Source organism: Cavia porcellus, unplaced genomic scaffold, assembly GCF_034190915.1.
Source record: "Cavia porcellus strain 051 isolate PalLab524CR breed Dunkin Hartley unplaced genomic scaffold, mCavPor4.1 scaffold_11, whole genome shotgun sequence".
In the NCBI taxonomy this organism is placed as follows: Eukaryota; Metazoa; Chordata; class Mammalia; order Rodentia; family Caviidae; genus Cavia; species Cavia porcellus.
The window spans coordinates 58,632,746-58,652,480 of NW_026947494.1; the positions used below are offsets into that span (position 1 = coordinate 58,632,746).

The 19,735-nt window shown below is 40.1% G+C and overlaps 2 protein-coding genes across 7 annotated transcripts in view; both read left to right on the top strand.

Moving 5' to 3' along the window:
- Bdp1 (B double prime 1, subunit of RNA polymerase III transcription initiation factor IIIB) overlaps positions 1 to 8,544 on the top strand; it is a 134,905-nt gene extending 126,361 nt beyond the window's left edge. For all 6 annotated transcript variants that reach the window (XM_063258326.1, XM_063258324.1, XM_063258322.1 and 3 more), the window contains one exon: positions 4,943 to 8,544. In XM_063258326.1, the coding sequence (XP_063114396.1) occupies positions 4,943 to 5,077 (135 nt within the window). In that variant the 3' untranslated portion in view covers positions 5,078 to 8,544. The remainder of the gene's footprint in view (positions 1 to 4,942) is intronic.
- A 2,867-nt stretch (positions 8,545 to 11,411) lies between these two features.
- Positions 11,412 to 19,735, top strand: part of Mccc2 (methylcrotonyl-CoA carboxylase subunit 2) — a 68,119-nt gene continuing 59,795 nt past the window's right edge. The window contains exon 1 of the mRNA XM_003461610.5: positions 11,412 to 11,707. Within this exon, the coding sequence (XP_003461658.2) occupies positions 11,579 to 11,707 (129 nt within the window). The 5' untranslated portion in view covers positions 11,412 to 11,578. The remainder of the gene's footprint in view (positions 11,708 to 19,735) is intronic.

Genomic DNA, 19,735 nt, shown 5'->3' on the forward strand with positions numbered 1-19,735 from the left:
GCTTTTGGTTTAGCCTGCTCTTTGTTTTAGAAGTTTGAGATTCAATATTAAGTTGTTTATATGTGCTTGCTCTGTTTTCTAGACATTTACTGCTATAAATTTCCCTCTTAAGGGAAATTTAAGCTTGCTTTCATTGTGTCTCAAAAGTTTCGTTATGTTGTATTATCATTATCATTCAACTGTAAAAGCATCTAATTTCTTCTTTAATCTCATCTGTGACTCATTGCTGCCATTTAATTTCCATGTATTTATGAAATTCTTGTGGTTTCTTTTGCCATAAATTCCAGTTTTGCTGCATTGTGATCTGATGGTATGCATGGGTAATTTCAGTTTCTTTGCATCTACTTAAGCATGTTGTGTGAGCCACTGTATGGTCTATTTTAGAAAATGTGCTATGTGCAGCTGTATTCTGATGTTGTGAGGTAGAACATTCTACAGACATCTACTAAGTCCATTTATTTGAAAGTTTTAGTTCTAATATTTCATTATATTGTATAGTTGATCTGTCTGTTGGTGACAGTGAGGTATTGAGGTTTCCCAATACAGTTGTATTAGGGCTTATTTTATAATGTCTGTTAATAATTATATTATACAGTTGGGTATATTGGTAATTATTGCATATGTATTTATGATTGCTATGTCTTCCTCTTGGATTTTTCCCTTTTGGTGTATGTAGTGACCTTTATCTTTCTTAATCAGTCTTGGCTTGAAATTCACTTTGCTTTTTGCTGGGTTCCTGTGACATGCAATATTGTTTTTCATTCTTTGACTTTCAGTCTATGAATTTCTTTTTGAATTAAATGCATTTCTTAGTTATAGCATATTCTTGATTTATTCTGCCAGTCTGTGTCTTTTGATTGGTGAATTGAGACCATCAACATTAATAGTTGTAACTGATCTGTATTTACTTATCCTTGTAATGTTATTTTCCTGTTTTTGGCTCTCTCTCTCCCACTTTTTTTCTCCCTCCAATTGTTTACCTTCCCTGGTAGATTCCTTCTGTTGGGGTTCATGGAGCTATAACTATCTTTTTCTAGAATGTCCTTCAGAACATTTTAGAGTGCTGGTTTAGTGGTCATAAATTTTCTCATGTTCATGGTAGTGAAAGTATCTCATTTCTCCCTCAAGTTTGAAAGATAATTTTGTGGGTTACATCAATCTGGATTAAAAGTTGTTTCCCTTTAGAACCTGGAGTACTTTACTCTCCAAGCTCTCCTTGACTTGAGAGTTTGTACTGAGAAGTCAGCTGTGATTCTGATGGGCTTTCTTTTATAGGTGATTTGTTTCTTTTCTCTAACAGCTTTTAAGGTTCTATTCTTGTGTTGAAGTTCTCGAATGTTGACTATGATATGCCTGAATGTGTATATATTTTTTTGATCATTGCTAATTGGAGGCTTTTTTTTTTTTTTTTTTTTGCTAATTGGAGTTTTATATGCCTCACTTATTTGTATCTCTATTTTTTTTTTTTTTTTCTCTACCAGGAAACTTCTGCCATGACGTCTGTGAACATTTTTTTTTAATGTCATTTGTGGTATCTTCTGCTTTTTCATGGACTCCAATCAATATTAAGTTATTCTTCTTTGTCTTACCTAGCAGCCACTGGATTGATTTGTCATGGTCCCTTGATATTTCTGAGAAATCTTTTCCTGATCTCTAACTGCAAGCCTGTCTTCAGTATCTAGAATGCTTTTCTCATATTAGCTTAATCTGCTTTCAATACTTTCAGTGGAGTTTTTAAATTCCTGGATATCTGCTTGAATCTGCTTTATGGATTCCATTTCTTTCTTATGTTAAGCTTCCATCATTTTCTTAAGCTTGTCTTACTTTTTGTGTGTATCTGCTCTAACATTGTTAGGTTATGGATGTATTTTAGTAATCTCCATAGTTGTCTGAGAGATTATCTCTGATTTTATTTTTTCCAGAGCCTCATTCGGGTGCTTTGTTGTTATCACTTCAGAGACACAGTCCGAAAGCCCTTTGGTAAACTGCATGTCTGGAGTTGCATTTTGCTTAAGTGCCTTCTCATTTTGTTTTCTCTCTTTTTAAAATTTAATTCCTAGGGTGGTGTTTGTAAGTTGACTGTGATGGGTTGTTTTATTGGTAGTATTTAGATCCCTTAGATTATGACTCCTTTTGTGATGTATCTTTCAAGTGTATCTGGGTTTTGAGTTTTGAGTCTGTTGGAAGACCTTACCTCTTCAGTTTGTTGAAGATGCTTGTTTGCCCTAGTCCCTGGTTCTTTAGCATTGTGCCACTGTGTTTTCTGTGACCCTTAGTCAGTCTCAGTCATGGATTACCATGATCAAAAGTACTAGGCAATGCAGTCTCCATGTCTGCTGATCCCCTCCATTGCTGCATCTCTCTGCAGAGGCCTCCAGGGTTGTGAGCTGTCATGGTCACTGTGACCATACTCATTGTGACCATTCCTCTGCAGGTTCGAACCACTCTCCTAGGGCAGTGAGTGTCGTCTCAGGGCGCTGCTAGCCACTGCCTTCCTCTTTGTTGAAGGTTTTTTCTTTGCTTGCTCTGTGGGCTTCAGTTTGCACTTCAGATTCTTCTTGGGTCCACTGGACCTCCCTCCCTCCTCCTTGTCTTCCTCATGATGCTACATTCTAGTGTCTCCCCATTTTTTTTGACCTAGCAGGTATTATTTTTCCCATTTTACAGCAGGGGGCTCAGAAATGCTGAGAAGTTGGAACTTAGTTGCCCAGCGGATCGCCGACACCTGCAGCACACTGCTTTCCATTGTTCTTTTCCTTCTCCTTTGCCTCAACCCTTTAAAAGTTGGAGGAGATTGTTCTGAATTCACATGGCAATTATGTCCACACCTGTCCCTGTCATTTGCTTTTTTTTTTTTGAACTTTTTTCTTAATACATATTTGTCATACATGTTGACTACTTTCATCATAAGGAATTTGTACTTGTACATAATACATCTTAATTCTTTCTTTCCCCTTTCTTCTCCCCACCTTTCAATTCTTCTTTCCCTTCCCATTTACATAGCAAGACCTTTTGTGCTTTACTTTTACTCCCTATATTGGCTTCGTTTCCATTTTTTGTTGTATTCTTTTTTTTTTTTTTCCTTTTCATTCTTTTCCTCTTCCCTCTCCCTTATTCCCCTTTCCATCTGAACATGTTTTTCCTTCTTTCCATTATGTTCCTCATTTACCCTTTGGGTTTCTCACACAGGAGAAACTGTGGTGTTTAAACTTTTGTGTCTGATTTATTTCATTTAAGATTATGTTGTCGAGGTACATCCATTTTCCTCTTAACAGACTCAAGTTTATCCTTCTTTTAGCATCATAATATTCTAGTATATGTAAGTACTGTATTTTCTTTATCCATTCATCTATCAAAGGGCATATATAGACTGTTTCCAAGATTTAGCTAGTGTAAACTGTGCTGCTCTAAACATGGGTGAGCATATATCACTGTGGTATCATGCTTTTAACTCTTTCAGGAAAAACCTAGAAAAAGAACAGCTGGGTAAATGAACTTCTAGTTTTAGTTTTTTCCAAATCTCCATACTGATTTCCCCAGTGGTTGTACCAGTCCATACTCCAACCAACAATGGAGGAAGGTTCCTTTTTCCCAACAGCCTCACTTGTATTTGTTGTTGATTGATTTCTTGATGACAGTCATTCTTTCTGGTGTGAGATGGAATCTCAGTGTTGTTTTCAGTGTGCATTTATTGAATGACCAATGATATTGAGCAGTTTTTCATATATTTATTTGCTATTCATACTTCTTCCTCTTTTTATTTTATTTTATTTTTTTGAGACAAGGTCTCACTATGTAGGCCAGGCTGGCCTCAAACTCTTGGCAATATTCTCAATGCAGACTCCTGAGTGCTAGGACTACAGGTGTCCACCAGCATCCAGCTTATTCCTACGTCTTCATCTGAGAAGTGTCTCTTTATTTCAGATGCCCATTTTTGGATCAAATGTTTAAATTTGGGAGGTCTGGTTATTATTTTTATTTTTGTAATTCACTTGTGTTTTTGAAATGTAACTTTTTATCTTGATATTTAATCTCCACTTAGAGTCATTTTTAGTTTTCTCTTTCATTGGTATATGTCTGTTCCTGTGCCAATAACTATCTTAATTTCTTTATGGATTTATAAGTGTACTGATTTTTTTTTTGTCTTTGTCATTTTTATCCGTACCGGGGATCGAACTCACGACTGCCTGCTTACAAGGCAGGCGCTTGTGCCGCTGAGCTAAATCCCCAGCCCCAAGTGTACTGATTTTAATATAGTCTTTTTGTGGCGTTTCCTTCTGCTTTATGGGTCTCTCTACTTAAATCAGAAACTAGTATGTTTTAATTATAGGTTTTACTTTGTTTTTCTTTTGCGAGGTACTCAGGACTTTCTCACTGAGCTGCATCCCAGTCCCTTTTTAAAAATTAATTAATTTAAAAATTTTATTTAAAAATTTTTATTTCGCTACTGGCTGCTAGAGTCAAATACTCTGCAGTCCTACTCCTTAGCCCTCCCCAGTGTTGGGGTGATAGATATGCATCACCATACCTGACTCTCCTTTATTTTGAGACAAGATCTTACTGAGTTACTAAATTGCCTGGGTTGCACTAGAACTTGTGATCCTCCTGCCTCAACCTCCCAGAGTGTTAGAATTACAGGCATGTGCCACCATACTCAGCTATAAAAATGTTATGCTTGTTTATATTAAAATTTTCTCATGGGAGTTAAGGTAAAGTAATGTTACATTATAATTTACCTAACCATATCTAGTGTTGTAGATTGAGATTGCTTCTCATTTTATTATTATGTCTAATGCAAGAAAAGTTATTTCAGCCTTTCCCTCCTTTAATTTTAAACCCAGGGCTTTTCACATGCAAGGTGTCTTACCACTGAGCTGCATCTCCAGCCCTCCCTAGCAATATGTAAATGTTGTATTACATTTTATTTTTATTACCTTTATAGGTTTCTTGTGATCAGCCATCACTAAAAGAAGAATGTGAAAGCGGCCGAAGGCGTGCACCTGAAACAGAGGAAGCCACCACAGTCTCAGAATATTTCTTCAATGATATCTTTATTGAAGTAGATGAAGCAGAATAAAACAGTCTTTGGGTTTTTTTCCTCTTATTTTTTTTTCCATTTTAATTCTGGGATTCCTAGAGCCACTTGCAACAACAAAGCAGTTTAGAGAAAGGCATCACTGTCTGTTTTTCTTTAGGTTGGTTTTTAATATTTAGTGAACTTGATTTGAAACGTTCATAATCAGTGGAAAACATTGCTGAGGTTCCTCTCATTCTGGCTGATTGGGCTTTTTGGAAGGCACCAAGCAGTGGTGGCCTCTGAGAGAAACAGCGACCCTGTTTACATTTCCACCCTGCTTGCTCTGGTGCTGATGCTGACGGTGACGTGTGGACATGTGTGGGATTGTCAGGGACAAATGTTGGGAGAAATCAGTGCCAGCTTACTGGGATGCCATTGTATTTATTGTTTAGCAAACTTCTTTTTGTAATGTTTTGTTCTCTTTCTTTTTCTTTCCTTTTTGGGGAGAATGAGGAAGGCATTTTCAGTTGCCTCCTAAGTGTACAAAAGCAAATTGTGAATCTCCACTTTAGTATGTGACCATTACAAATTTTCTATTGTCAGCTGTTTGCCTGAAAAACATATTTTTGTATTTCATAGTTATGTAACATTAGTCCTAATTGAAGAACTAGTATTTAATATTTATAAAGATGACAAATCAGAGTTTATTTATTTTTATTTTTTTGTACTGGGGCTCAAACTCACAACCTCGAGCTTGTCAGGCAGGCATTTATGCCTCTAAGCTAAATCCCCAGCCCTTATTTTAAAATTTTTTATTTAAAAGGATACTCAATTTTAATTATTTTCTTTTTCTTTTCTTTTTTTTTTTTTTTTTTTTTTTTTTTGTCTTTTTCCTTTTTATTGGTACCGGAGATCGAACTCATGACTGCCTGCTTGCAAGGCAGGCGCTTATGCCGCTGAGCTAAATCCCCAGCCCCCAATTTTAATTATTTTCACCCCTCAGATTGTGTGTAAAGAAGGCTTTTTAAAATTTTTTATTTTTTTTGTTTTTTGGTACCGGGGATCGAACTCATGACCTCGTGCTTGCGAGGCAGGCACTTACGCCACTAAGCTAAATCCCTGGCCCAAGAAGGCATTATTAACAAATTCATATTTGCCTCTTTTCCTCTTTTTCCCTTTTAAAGATATTTACAATAATATAACTAGAAATTTTGGGATAGGTTTTTTTTTTTTTTTTTTTTTTGAGACGGTCTTGCTATGTAGTTCAGACTGACCTTGAACTCATTATGTAGCACAAGCTGGCCTCCTACTCAGAGGGATAATCCTGTCTCTGCCTTCTGAGTGCTGAGATTATGGGTGTGTACCACCATGCCCTTGTATATGTATGTTTTGAGTACTTTTTTCTCTCGTAGTGTAGTGTATTGATTTGGAACTGTGAATGTTTTTGCTTTTTCTCTATTTTAGATAATCTCAGGATTTTCAGGAGGAGAAAATCTCAACTTCTGTCTCTAAGGCAAATCTCCTTTACATACACACACATACATACTCCTTTTTTAAAACCACAATTTCTTAATATTTTTTTACCCCATTAAATTATAGTCAAGGAACACTTAGACCATTAAGCACAAGATACAAGCAGAAGTAAGGTGATAAGACTTTTTTTTTCCGGTACTGAGAATCAAACTCACAACCTTGCACTTACCAGGGACGTGCTTAAGCCTCTAAGCTAAATCCCCAGCCCAAAGATTTTTTTTCTTTTGAGACAAGATCTTGCTATTTAGTGCAGGCCGTTCGTGAACTCACTTATATGTAGCCCATGTTAGGTTGAACTCATGATCATCCTCCTGCCTCAGGCTTCTGAATGCGGGGACACAAGACTTTTATGAAGTTAGTAGTTATCAATATTAATTTAAATGATTTTACTTTTGAAATTTTATGCTTTATGTGTGTATGTTCCAGAGATATATGTAATGTGTGCATATATAATATATGTGTAATATCAATCTACCTGAGCAAATTTTTCCGAAACAGATTTCTCAAAGAGCAGATATATTCTGATTCCATTTGGAAAGTCTCTTATGTTGCAAATACTTTAGCTCAGGAGTTGCAAGATAATTTTGGGTTCTCAAGCTTCATGGTCTCTGGCAGCTCCTTAGCTCCCCTATTTTATGCGGAGGCAGCTGCAGGTCCCCCTCCCCCTTCAAATGAAGGGCTGTGCCTGGACTATGTTGAGCTTGGTCCTTGCTCTAGATAGTTCTCTTTAAGGTGCTGAGAGCTGTGTGTGAGTTATTTGTCACTGAAACTCTTGAGTTATACCTACAGCTGTGTTAATAGCTTTATGAATTTGTGGTATTTCAAATGGAAAAGTGTTGTAAAGTCTAAATGATTTTAGTGTTTGTATATTGAAAGATGGTGGCCATTTTTCAGGCTCCTTAGTAAAATGGACAGTGGCCCAGTGAGTCCAACAGTGATGGAACTCGCTCTTAGAATTGTTCTCCCTCCTTTCTCCTCTTTCCCCTCTCTTTCCTTCTCTTCCCTTCTTTTCCCTTCTTTTCCCTTCCTGAGACAGGGTTTCTCTGTGTAGTTCAGGCTGGCTTGCACTCACTGTATAGCCCAGGATGGCCTTGAACTAATGATGATCCTCTTGTCTCAGCTACTTGAGTGCTGGGATTACAGGTTTGCATCACCACGCACAGCTTCTTAGAGCATTTCTTACTTGTTGCCTTACAGTGAAATTTCCAGTTTCACTTTACCATTGTGCCGTAAAGGATGATCTATAAATCTGAGTGGAAATTCTGTACAATTATGCATTTATTTATTTCATGTGATTCATATATCAAAAATCATGGAATAAATCACATCGCAGTTTTAATAATCTGTTTTTGTAAATTTTTAAGTATCATTCCGTAAAGGTATCTTTCTGTTAGTGTTAGTGTGGGTGTTGGATTGCCATGACTAAACTATTTATCCCTGTATAATATTTATTTTTTAACTTTGTTAATATCTGTCTCACAGATGTTCAACCAATTTTATGGAAGATATGATTTCTTACTCTGTAATGGGTGCAGGGACATTCATTGTATGAAGAATCATGTCAGTCAAACAATTGTCCTGTTCTACCCTATAAACTAACCTTGGAAAAACAGAAACTTATCTAGTACATTTATCTTACAAGGTGGAAATATCTGTGTTAAATCTACTTGAGGTAAAGATGTTACAAACATTTATAAATCTTAAAGGAGACGTGATAAAAAGTGTTTATATTTTTCTCCTGAATGCTTATATCTTAACAAGTGACCAGCATGATGGTTTAAAAGCCTAATTGTTGGTAAATGATTGAGGCACAGGTAAAAACAGTAATAGCCACTGTTTACTACCATATTAAATACAGGTGACCATGTATATAATTTTGCTTAAAAATGTCTTTGATGAAAAAGCAATACTGTCATATGTAAATTTTCTTGTTTTAAAGAAAGCAGTTATGTTCCATAGATATAAATTATGTAAATAAAAGTTATTTTATACTATTTCTGTTGTGTCCTTTTCAAAGATTTTTGTGCCAGTTAAAACTAGTTATGGTTTTCAGTTATGGTCTCTATTCTTTTCATGAAGATATAACCAGAACTGATGTTTATTCTTATGTGTTTGTTATAAAGAATTTTTTTGATCTTGTAAAAGTAAATTTCCCAGGTTATGGGAGATATAACTCAGGCTCAGTGCCTGCCTGGCAAGCACAAGGTCTTGAATCAATTTCTGCTACAAAAACAAAAAAAAAAAAACCAAATCTTCCCCCCACTTTGGGGGCATGTGAAAAGTTGATTTTTTCCCCTTAAATAATATTTAGATATAAAAATCCAAGCTCTTTTCCTGTCCTCCAGCCTATTGTGTGTATATTCCACATTTTCTTTATCCATTCATCTATTGATGGACCTATAGGCTGTTTCCAAGATTTAGCTATTATTGCTATAAACATGGATGTGCATACATCACTATACTATGATGTCCAATTCTTGAAAGACACCTAGAGGGGAATAAATTGGGTTGAGTGGAGATTTAATGTTAGTCTTTTGAGGCATCTCTATGTTGATGGTTCATAGTGCTTGTACTAGTTTACATTCTTACCAATAATGTACATACTTCTTTTTTCTTTTGGCTTCACCAGCATTTATTATTTGATTTTTTTGATGTCAGCCATTCTTCCGAGGGAATCTCAGTGTTGTTTTAGTTTTCATTTCTCTAATGGCCAGAAGATGAACATCTTTTCATGTATTTATTGGCCATTTGTACTTCTAAGAAGTGAATTCATTGCAGTTGCCTTTTATTGTTTGTTTTTTTGAATTGAGACTTTTATTTTTTATACCGGGAATTGAACTCATGACTTTGCGCTTCCCAGGCAGGTGCTTATACCTCTGAGCTAAATCCCCAGCCCCTAATACATAGGTTCTTTATGTATACTAGTCTACTAGCCGAGGAGTAGCTGGCAAAATATTTTTTTTTCTATTTTGTAGGTTGTCTTCACTTTTTTGGTTGTTTCTTTAGCTGTGCAAAAGCTTTTTAATAGTATACAATCTCACTTTCAATTTTTTATTTATTTCTTGTGCATTTGAGGTTCTTTTCAGGAAGTCTTTGCCCACACCAGTGTCTTTGATTTTTACCTAATTTGTCTTCCACTTCAGCCCCAGATTCCTACCTACTGCTTCTGTTATATATTGGAGTTCTGTTGGGCACATCCTGTTTTGTGGTTCAGCAGGTCACATTATTTCTGGTATGTGGGGGGCAGTCCTCTGAGGCATTCTGTGTCTAGTAGTACTGTTCCTGCTTGTATCTAGATGTCCTCCCAATACCTCATAGGTAGTCATAGGTGAGGTTTTTAGGGGTGGCTGGATCTAGGTGTGTGACTATGAGTTAAGGGTGTATGATACCTGCATTAGTCCCCTTGTTGGTGTCATAGTTCTCGGTGTGAGGAAGCCCCATCCTGGATGTCGGCACCAATCTATAGGGTTGTATCCTGGATGGAATATGAACAGACAGAAGAGAGGTAAACTTGCCAGAAAAGATTGAAAATATCGAGGTGTAGTAGTGCATGTCTGTGAGCCTAGCACTCGTGAGGCTGAGGCAAGAGGATTGCTGTGAGTTGGAGGCCAGCCTATGCTATACGGTGAGTTCAGGGCCAGCCTGAACTACAACAGGTTAACCATGTCTCAAACAAAACAACAAGCTATCACCAAGTAAAACAACTGCCTTAGTTCTTTTCTATTACCAAACCCTCTAAAAAACATGTATCAGCTGGAAAGCTTTATTCAGGGCTTCAGATGTTTTTGGACGTGAAGTCCCCCTGATCTCCAGAGTGCGGCAATAAACTCTGGAAGCCCAGTGTACTCTGCTGGAATCCTGCAATAGTGAGCTACACGAACCCACACAACACTGTGACCTGAGCCACTTGGGAGAGGTCTGCTCAGGGAGGGAAGAAGTAAACAGTGGGATCAGAGAGGGCTTTGGGGGAGCATAGAGCCCTGAGCTCAGTTCTCAAAGATGGAGTGCACCAAGAAGCTCCTATTGCAGGGGTGGCAGTGGGAAGGAGTCCTGACGGGAAGCGTCTTTCTGACCACCGGAGGCATACACTGTACAGAAACCAGCCTTCAGTGTCTGGAACCTGCTCTGGTGCTCTCGTTCTGGATGCGACTGGCTCTTCTCCATTTCTTGGCCCCGCAGTGCTTCTCTGCTCAGCCGCCTCCTTTCCCAGCAGCCCTGTTTCTTTACTGACCGCCTGTGCATTCCAGTACTGTTCTGAGCCCATTTGTATTATTATTTTTTATAAGAACTTGAAGTCGAATTAAATTTACTTTCAGAAGTTGGCTGCCCCCCCCCACCTGACCTTGCTTCTTTGGTTTCTCACCCTTCATTCTGCTTATCTAAGCCATTTTTAATCCATCCATCCTTCCTTCCTTCCTTCCTTCCTTCCTTCCTTCCTTCCTTCCTTCCTTCTTTCCGTTTTGAGACAAGGTCTTGCTTTATGCTTCGTGCTGGCCTTGAACTCATTTTGAGGCCCAGGCTGGCCTCAAACTGCCATCCTTTTGCCTCACTCTCCTGAGTACAGGTGTGTATCACCACGCTTGTCTTTAATTTTTGTATGTTAAGGATCCTTTACAATTCCGAACTGGGTGTAGTGGCACATGCCTATAATTTCAGCACTCTGGTACAGGGTGACCGTCGTGATTGGCGTGGCACCGATGGATGTATGAGGTTCTCTACACTGACCCGCAGCGGGCGGCTTAGCTATGGACTACCTTTCCCCGCTATAGCTACGTGGAGGGGCCGGGCGGGGCTGCGCCTCTGCCTCTTATTGGTTGAGTTGGATGGAAGGCGTGGCGCGTGGTGCTGGCCAATGAGAGGTGGCTCGCGTACCACGTGCGAAGCAAGCGAGAGAAGCTGGCGGCCTAGGTCGGCTCTGCCAGAGTGGGAGTGGACCCTTAGCTCGGGCTTTCAGGAAAGCACCGGCTCCTGGTGGGCGCGAGCCACCCTCCCTCGGCGTCCTAGGCATCCTCGGCACTCTGCGCCGCTATGTGGGCCGCCGTAAGGGCCGTCTTGAGGCCCTGTGCTCGCTCGGCTGCCTCTGGGCCGCGGGCCTATCACGGGGACGCGGTGGCATTGCTGGGCTCCAGGCAGGACTCGGGTTCCGCTGTGTACCAGGTGGGCAGCTGCGGGGCGGGGCCTGTGCTCGGGGCACCTGGGTCAGCACTGCGCCTCCGGGAGTCCGGGCTAGATGCTGGGGCGGGCGGGGCGCTGTTGCAGGAGAAAGGAACTGTCCTCTTAGTTTCAGTTTACTTTTCCAACTCGTGCTGTCCCTTGTCTGCCTTAGCATTTTCACCCGAGGATTTTGTTGAAGATTGGTTACCTGAGCTCCACTTCGAATCCTCTGAGTGTCTAGGGTGGAGTCCTGGTGTTTGCTTTTTTTAAATATTGGGATTGAACCCAGGGCCTTTGCAGTGATCTAATACCCTAACATTTTTTTACTTTTGAGACAGGGTCTTGCTCAGTAACTTGGTTTGTTAGCTTCCAGTCTTCCTACCTCAATGCTTCCTACCTAGAATGCTGGGATGACAGGTCGACGATGAAGTTCTTAGGAGACTAGAGACAGCTTTGGGAACCACTTGGCCTACATGCCTACCTTAGGCTATTAACAGAAAATACATATCCCACAGTATGTTTGAATTGAGAGGTTTTCACAAGGTCAGCACATAGCTTGTGAAACATCAGAGCTATCCTTGGTTTCTAGCCTATACAGATAACATATAAATTGTGTAAATAACACAAATATTTACCTGGGAAGAATGTTGAATTAAAAAAACATTGAACAGGGACTATGTTCTAGGCACTATTGTAGATATTTGGTATAGATGTATGGAAGTCGGGAGATTTTTGTGGGCAAGATGGACAAGAGAGCTAGAAACTCCTTGTGTCTGGAACTTGAAAGGTGATTACACACATTTGCAAATAGAAGGTAATGGGTTGGGTGGATCTTGGCTGGGAAAGAGCTGGCCAGGTTTATGTTGCAGAGTGGAGGTGAGACTATACAAATGAAGAAAATGACAAGAACACAGGCACTTCAACTCAGGTTATTAAGGTGGATAGGCTGGCCATGGTCATGCATGTGTGATCCCAGCACTTGGGCAGGTGATGCAGAAGGATCACCCAGAACTTTGCTTTCAGCCTGGGAAATAGTGAGACCTGTGTGAAGTCTAGGGAGTCATGGCCAGGGCATGGAATTCAGGGACCGAAGGTCTTGCCTGCAAAAGCTACATTTAGATTTTATTTTGCAGACTGTCCACTAAAACATGTTAGGGGAGGGGTGCAATCCTCATCTGTGTGGTGATGTTGAGTTTGGACTGGTAAAGAAGAGACTTAGCTAGCAGTTGAAAGAGTTGAAGCGGGGTGTGGTAGTGCATGCCTGTGATCCCTGCACTCCTGAGGCTGAAGCAGGAGGGTGCTCGTGTGTTCAAGGCCAGTCTGAGTGACATAGCAAGATCCTGTTTCACAAACAGTTTTTTATAAAGAGTTTATGAAGGGTTTCCCTGGAGGCAGATTCTAGCAATGCTAGCTTTGCTGTGTGGTAAGTATCTGGTAGGCAAAGCCTTGCGCAGATATTCCCTACTAAAAGGGGCAATAGTTAGTCCTAGGGGATTAATGGTTTTTTTTCTTTGATCATTTGGCTATTTAAGAATGTATTGTTCAAGCCAGGCGTGGTGGCGCACTTCTGTAATTCCAGCACTCTGGAGGCTGAGATAGGAGGATCATTGTAAGTTCGACACCAGCCTGGGCTACAGGTGAGCCCAAGGCCAGCCTGAAATGTCAAAAAAAAAAAAAAAGTGTTGTTCAGTTTCCATATGTTTGTGAGTTTTTCAGCTTTCCATCTATTGATTTCTAGTTTCATTCCATTGTGATTGAAACAGGTGCTTCAAATGATTTCAGTCTTTCGAAACTTTTTATTTTTGGCCTTTGGAGACAGGCTTGCTAAGTAGTCCAGGCTGTCCTCAAACTCATAGTAATCCTCCTGCCTCAGTCTCCTGAGTGCTGGGATTACAGGTGTGTGCCACCATCCTTAACCAGTCTTTTTAAATTTATTCGGATTTGTTTTTTGGCTTAACATGGTCTATTCTGAGAAAATTGAGTATGCTCTGAGAAGTGTGCTCAGTTGTTGAATGGTGTGTTCTGAACATATTATATTGGTCAGGTCCAGTGTGTATGGTTGTTCTATCCATTGTTGAAAGCGGGGTATTAAAATCTCATTATTGTAGAGCTGTTTCTCATTTTAGTTCTGTCTTTGCTGCTTATATTGTGGAGCTGTACTGTTTGATACATATAAGCTTATAACTATCATACATTCCCGGTGAATTGACTTTTGCCAGCATAAAATGTCCTCTTGACCTATTGTGGTAGCTTTTAAGAGAAAGTCTGTTTTAACTGATATCAGCAGTGTCACTACTGTTCCCTTGGTTACTGTTTGCTTGGAATATCTTTTTCCAGTCTTTCACTTTCTAGCTGTGTGTATCCTTGGGCCTAGAGTGAGTCTCATCCGATTGTGCAGGATTACGTTTTTTAAAATCCATTTTGCCAATTGGTATCTTTTTATTTGAGGGTTTAATTCATCTACATTTCAGCTAATTACCCGAAAAAGGACTTACATTTGTCATTTTGTTATTCGTCTTATAGATTTTTTTTTGTGTGTGTGTGTCTGTTATTTTGGTCTTCATTATTCTAGCTTCGTTCATGTTTAGTTGATCTTCTATAGTAACATGTTTTGATTCCCTTCTCCTTTCCTTTTTCTGTCTGTTCTGTAGATATTTCTGTTGTGGGTACTGTGGGAATAGCATGTAACACCTTAGAGTTACAGCAGGTGCAACTGGCTCTTTTGAATTGATACCAGCTTGACTTATCTGCATACAAAACTCACCTTTCATCGGTCCACCTCTCACTTTTATGTTTTTGATGTTCCAGGTTACAATTTGGTGTACTGTAGTGTGTACTCATTAATACAGATTTATAAATGCTTATGAAGTTGCCTTTTAAATTCTGTAGAAAATAAGAAGTAGAGCTGCAAATTAAAGTTACAGTGGTTTTTATATTTTCTCAGGTACAGTATTCACTGTCATTGAAGATCTTTATATGGTTTTGAATCATTGTGTGGCAGTTTTTCATTTTAACCTGCAGGACTCCCATGAATCAGAGTCAGTCTGTCTGTCTGTGTATCTGTTTTTCTGTCTGTCCTGGGAATTAAACCCAACGGCTTCTATGTAAAACTCTTGACCATTTCTACCGCTAAGCTACATCACCAGCCCTTTTTAAAATTTTATTTTGAGACAAGATCTCATTAAGTTGCCCAAGACAGTCTTAAACTCATAGTCCTTTTGCCTCTGCATCTCAGATGCCTGAGATTACAGGCTCATGTAGCCATTACTTGCCCATGAGCATTTCTTATAGAGCTGGCCTGGTGTTCATGTTAATTCTTGCAGCTTTTGTTTATCAGAAATGTCCTTTTCACCTGTGCTTAACAGACAGTTTTACTGGGTATAAAATTTTTGCTGAGTTTTATTTATTTATTTATTTTTTGGTACCAGGAATTGAACTCAGGTCCTTGTGCTTGCCAGGCAGATATTTATGCTGCTGAGCTATATCCCTAGCTCACTTTAACTGTTTAACTATGTTGCCTTCTAGCCTCAAGGGTTTCTGTTGCGAGATCAATGGATAAAAATCTTAGTCGAGTTTCTGTGTGTGTGTGATGAACTGTGTCTGTCTTGGTGCTTTCCAGATTGTCTTTTTTTTTTTAACAATTAGATTATAGTTTGTCTTGGAGTGAGTACCTTGGGGCTTATCTTTGAAGTTTTGTTGAGATGGTTGGATTTGGAAATTCATGTATTTCTTCAAATTTGGGAACTTTTCAGTCATTATTTCTTCCAAGAGTCAGTCTTTTTCTGGAACTCTTGTAATTTGTATATTGGCCTCATATTGATTGTGTTCTGTAAGGCCCCAGGCTCTGTTCACTTCTCTTTATTCTTTCCTGCTTCTTAAATTCTATACTTTCATATCTTTGAGTTTAATTTGCTAATTTTTTGTTTTGACTGCTCACATTTACCGTTGAACCGCTGGAGTCCATTTTAGAGGTCTGATTATTTTATTTTGTATATTGATAGGTTTGTTTTGTTTTTGTTTTTCTTTTGAGTATGGAGTTCAAGCTGGGCTTGAACTCATTATGTAGCCCAGACTGGTCTCAAAATTGCAGTGATATTCTGTTTCAGCCTCCCTTGAGCTAGGATTACAGGTCTGCACTATCACACCTGACTGGAAGAATTTTGAACAAGTAATGTACCCCTACCTCATGGGCTAGGACAGCTGTCTGTATTTTACAGGTTAGAATTTGGTCACACAGCCTTGTTGTCTATAGGAGGAGATGTTACTTTTCCCAGTTGGGCATGTTGCTGCCATGAATAAATTAGGGTTTAACCATTAGGTAGGACAGGAAGAAGGGATACGGATTAGCAGCCAATAGTGAGTGTTTGCCTTTGATAATGAACAGCACTGGTAGAGTGGGTAATGTTGGAATATTTTCTTTTTCTCAAATTTTTTTATTATATGTTTGCAATGCATGGTAAATACATTCCTTGTGGGGAATTGATACATACACACATCACATCTTGATCCTTTTTACTTCCCCTTCCTTACCCTCCTGTCTCTCTCATCCCTAAGCCCCTTCCCATCATTTCAAAGAAATGACTCATGAAGCTTTTGTGTGTTACTTTTTTAGTCTCAATTTCATTAATTTCTCTGGTTGCATTTTTTATTTTTTTTTAGTTTTTGTCTTTTTCATTTTTATCGGTACCAGGGATCGAACTCATGACCACCTGCTTGCAAGGCAGGCGCTTATGCCGCTGAGCTAAATCCCCAGCCCTTTTTTTTTTTGAGACAGGGTCTTACTGTGTGGTTTCGGCTATGTAGCCCAGGCAGGCCTTGAATGCGCAGTGATCCTCTGCTTTAGCCTCCCAGGTGCTGGGATTACAGGTGTATGCCACTTGTCCAACTCCCCTGTTGGATGTTAAAGGATCTTTTTTATCTCCTTTTCTATAAGCAGTAGAGTTTCGTGCAAATACACCTGTGAAAGTGAAAAAACAAAGGTGTATCGGGATGATAGATGGTGTGTGGAAGCCTTGTCCCCTTTTCTTACCTCTCATGTGCTTTGCCCATGTGCACACATTTCCGGGCCCTTCAAAACCCTTGACAGTGATTCAGATGAGTAAAGCATTGGTTCTGCTGGGTGCCTGAGCCTTGGAAGCAGACTGTTCATCAGCTCTGTGCTTTGACACCCGAAAGGTGAGAGACCAGGAGGTGGACTGCAGCCAGAGGGGAGGCCAAGAGGTCTTAATGACAGGGAGTGAACCATGGAAAGGGTTCACACTACATTTCCTGTTTCTGAGTCTCTAAGGGAGGAAGAACTTGTTCGAGGATGCTGTGAGGATGCACTGTGGGAAACACTCTGCAGTGGTTCAGAACATTTCAAGAAAAAAGAATGGAAGAGTTATTGTAGAAAAGACTTAAAATACCTTGGCCACTTGCAGGCTTACAGACTTTATCCTGTGGGATCCTCTGTAAATAAACAGCTCTAAAAACAGACCTGACAGTTGGGAATGTGTCTTCCCTAACTGGGTATTTGATGGTGATATCTGAGAATGATCCTTATCCTTTGGTGATACAGATGTAATTATACACTGAGTGTAATAGCTAAGCTGTCTTTCAAAATTATTTGGGGTGGAGGGCAGGAAGGAAACAGCTTTGGCTATCTTTAGATAATCATTGAAGTACACTGGCTCCTTTAGTATCTGCGTAAAGATTCAGAGAAAGTTAACACCAATGACAACAACAAGTCACAAGGGAGGTGAAACAGTGAAATCCTGGAGCTGTAATGATTGACCATGTTCTGTTCCTTTTCTAGTACTGTTAAGTTAAACAGAACTGAACAGGAGGGTACAGTTATTTTCCCCACCCATTCCCTAGGAATCCTTATAAGAAATTTTATTTTTTAACTTAATTTTTAAGACAGAGTCTCACTGTGTACATCATTCAGGCTGGCCTTGAACTCAAGCAGTCCTCCTGTATCAGCCTCCCAAGTGCTGGGATTGCAGGCAGGTACCATCATGTCTGGCAAAATCAAGAGTTTTCAAAACACTGTGCCTGTCTGTCTGTCTGTCTGTCTGTCTGTTGTGGTACTGTGAAGTGAACCCAAGGTCTCATGCTGCCTGGTAAGCATGCAGCCACTGAGCTGTATCCTCAGCCCAGAGCATTTAGGCATTTGACATTTGAGTTTTTAAGTCTGGAGAAAGTATAGAAATAAGAGTAGGTCTTAAACACAGGCACAACCAAAAGATCTGTTTTCCTGTGCAGTGAAGTACATCTGCTTACCTTCCCCTCAACACTTTGCAGTAGCTCCATTGCTCCACTGTGGGCTGGAAGGTGTGGATCAGAACTGTGCCCTGCTAGGCAGACAGGGCCTGAGGTCGGAGCAGTATGGCTGTCTCTGAGCTGCTGTGTGGCTGCTGGAGCCTGGCTGCCCAGCTGCCCCATTTAGCACTTGCTCAGATGGTACAACCCTTGCTGTGACTGCCCCCTCCTCCACCAGCTGTTTGACTGCCTCTGAAAGGCAGTCAAGTCTCTCTACTTTCCAGGTGACATCTGCACGCTACTGTGATGCCACCTGCTGGTAGCCAAATAAGCAGCACACGTTTGCCTCTGGATAAGAGATCCCACCGCCTGACTTTTCCTGAGAGAGCAGAATTCTTGGCTTTCTCTCTGCTGTTGTGATCTGGAAAAGACTATTGTGAGGGAGATGTGCCTCTCTCAAAGCCCTGCTGTTTGTTCCGTCTGCTTTGAGTGAAAATAGGTGTGAGGTTGTAACAAGCCAGTGTTTCTGTTTGGTTGCAGGTTAAAGTCACTTGTACTTGTTTTGTGTGTTTGTCTTTTTGAGACAGGATATTGCTATGAAGTTCAGGTTGGCCTTGAGCTCACTTTGTAGTCCAGGCTGCTCCTGAGCTCACAAGGATCCTTTTGCCTCACCCTTCTGCGTGCTGAGATTACAGGTGTGTGCCACCATGCTCAGCAAGTAATTTGAATTTTGAAATACCTAGCGCCCAGCCCACACCTGCAACCTATGGCATCAGACTTTGCAGGGTGAGGACCAAGCATCGGTATGCTTTTGGTGGTTTGTTTTTTAAAAAACTCTGCTTGAGAGGCTAAGGCAGGAAGGACACCAGAAGTTCTAGATCTGTCTGGGCTACATAGTGAGACCCTGTTTTAAAAAGGAAACAAACAAGAAAAGCTTCCCATCAAGCCTGGGGCCAGCTGAGTTGGGGAAGCTGTTGCAGGCCACCCAAGCTGAGTTCCTGTGGGCCCTTCCCTGGTGGAGGTGGGCCAGCTTTGGGGTGGCCCTTCCTACCCTGGGTATAAGTCTCTCTCCTAACTCCATGTTGCTTTCATTTTCTGGATTTTACAGAGTAGGAGAATGTGGCAGGAACCATGGTGTCAGGAACTCAGAGCTGGAGGAGACAGGAAGCCATACAATGAAGACTAAATCATGCCAGGAAACTGGCATTTTGTCACAGAAAAGAAACTAAGTAACCAGAGATGTTAGTGGCATTCCTGGGAAGGAAATGTTAGTAGGACAGGTTGAACTTTAAAAATTGATTAGCTATATAAATATAAATATAAATATAAATATAAATATAAATATTGTTCTAAGGTCACAGGCTGGACAAAATTGAAATATATAAGGATGAGAAATAAGTCTCTTCTGCTTTTTTTTCTCACTGTTTATATTTTTTTGTGTGTTATTCAAAAAATTTCCAAACATCTGCCGAATGTGGTGGTGCATACCTATAATCCCAGGACTCAGGAGGTTGAGGTAGGAGGATTGCAAGTTCAAAACCAACCTGGGCTACATAGTGAGTTAAAGGCCAGCCTGAACACAGAGCAAGACTATGTGTTGAAGAACGACAACAACAACAAAAAAAAAAAAAAAGAAAAAAGATTGCAAACACATGCAAGCGTAGAACTCGTTTTTGTGTCCTCAGTCCTCCGTGTCTTAATTTGAGACAAGATCTTTTTGCTAAGTCACTAAGTTGCCCACACAGGGCCCAAACTTGCGATTCTCCTGCCTCAGCCTCCCAGATGCTGGGA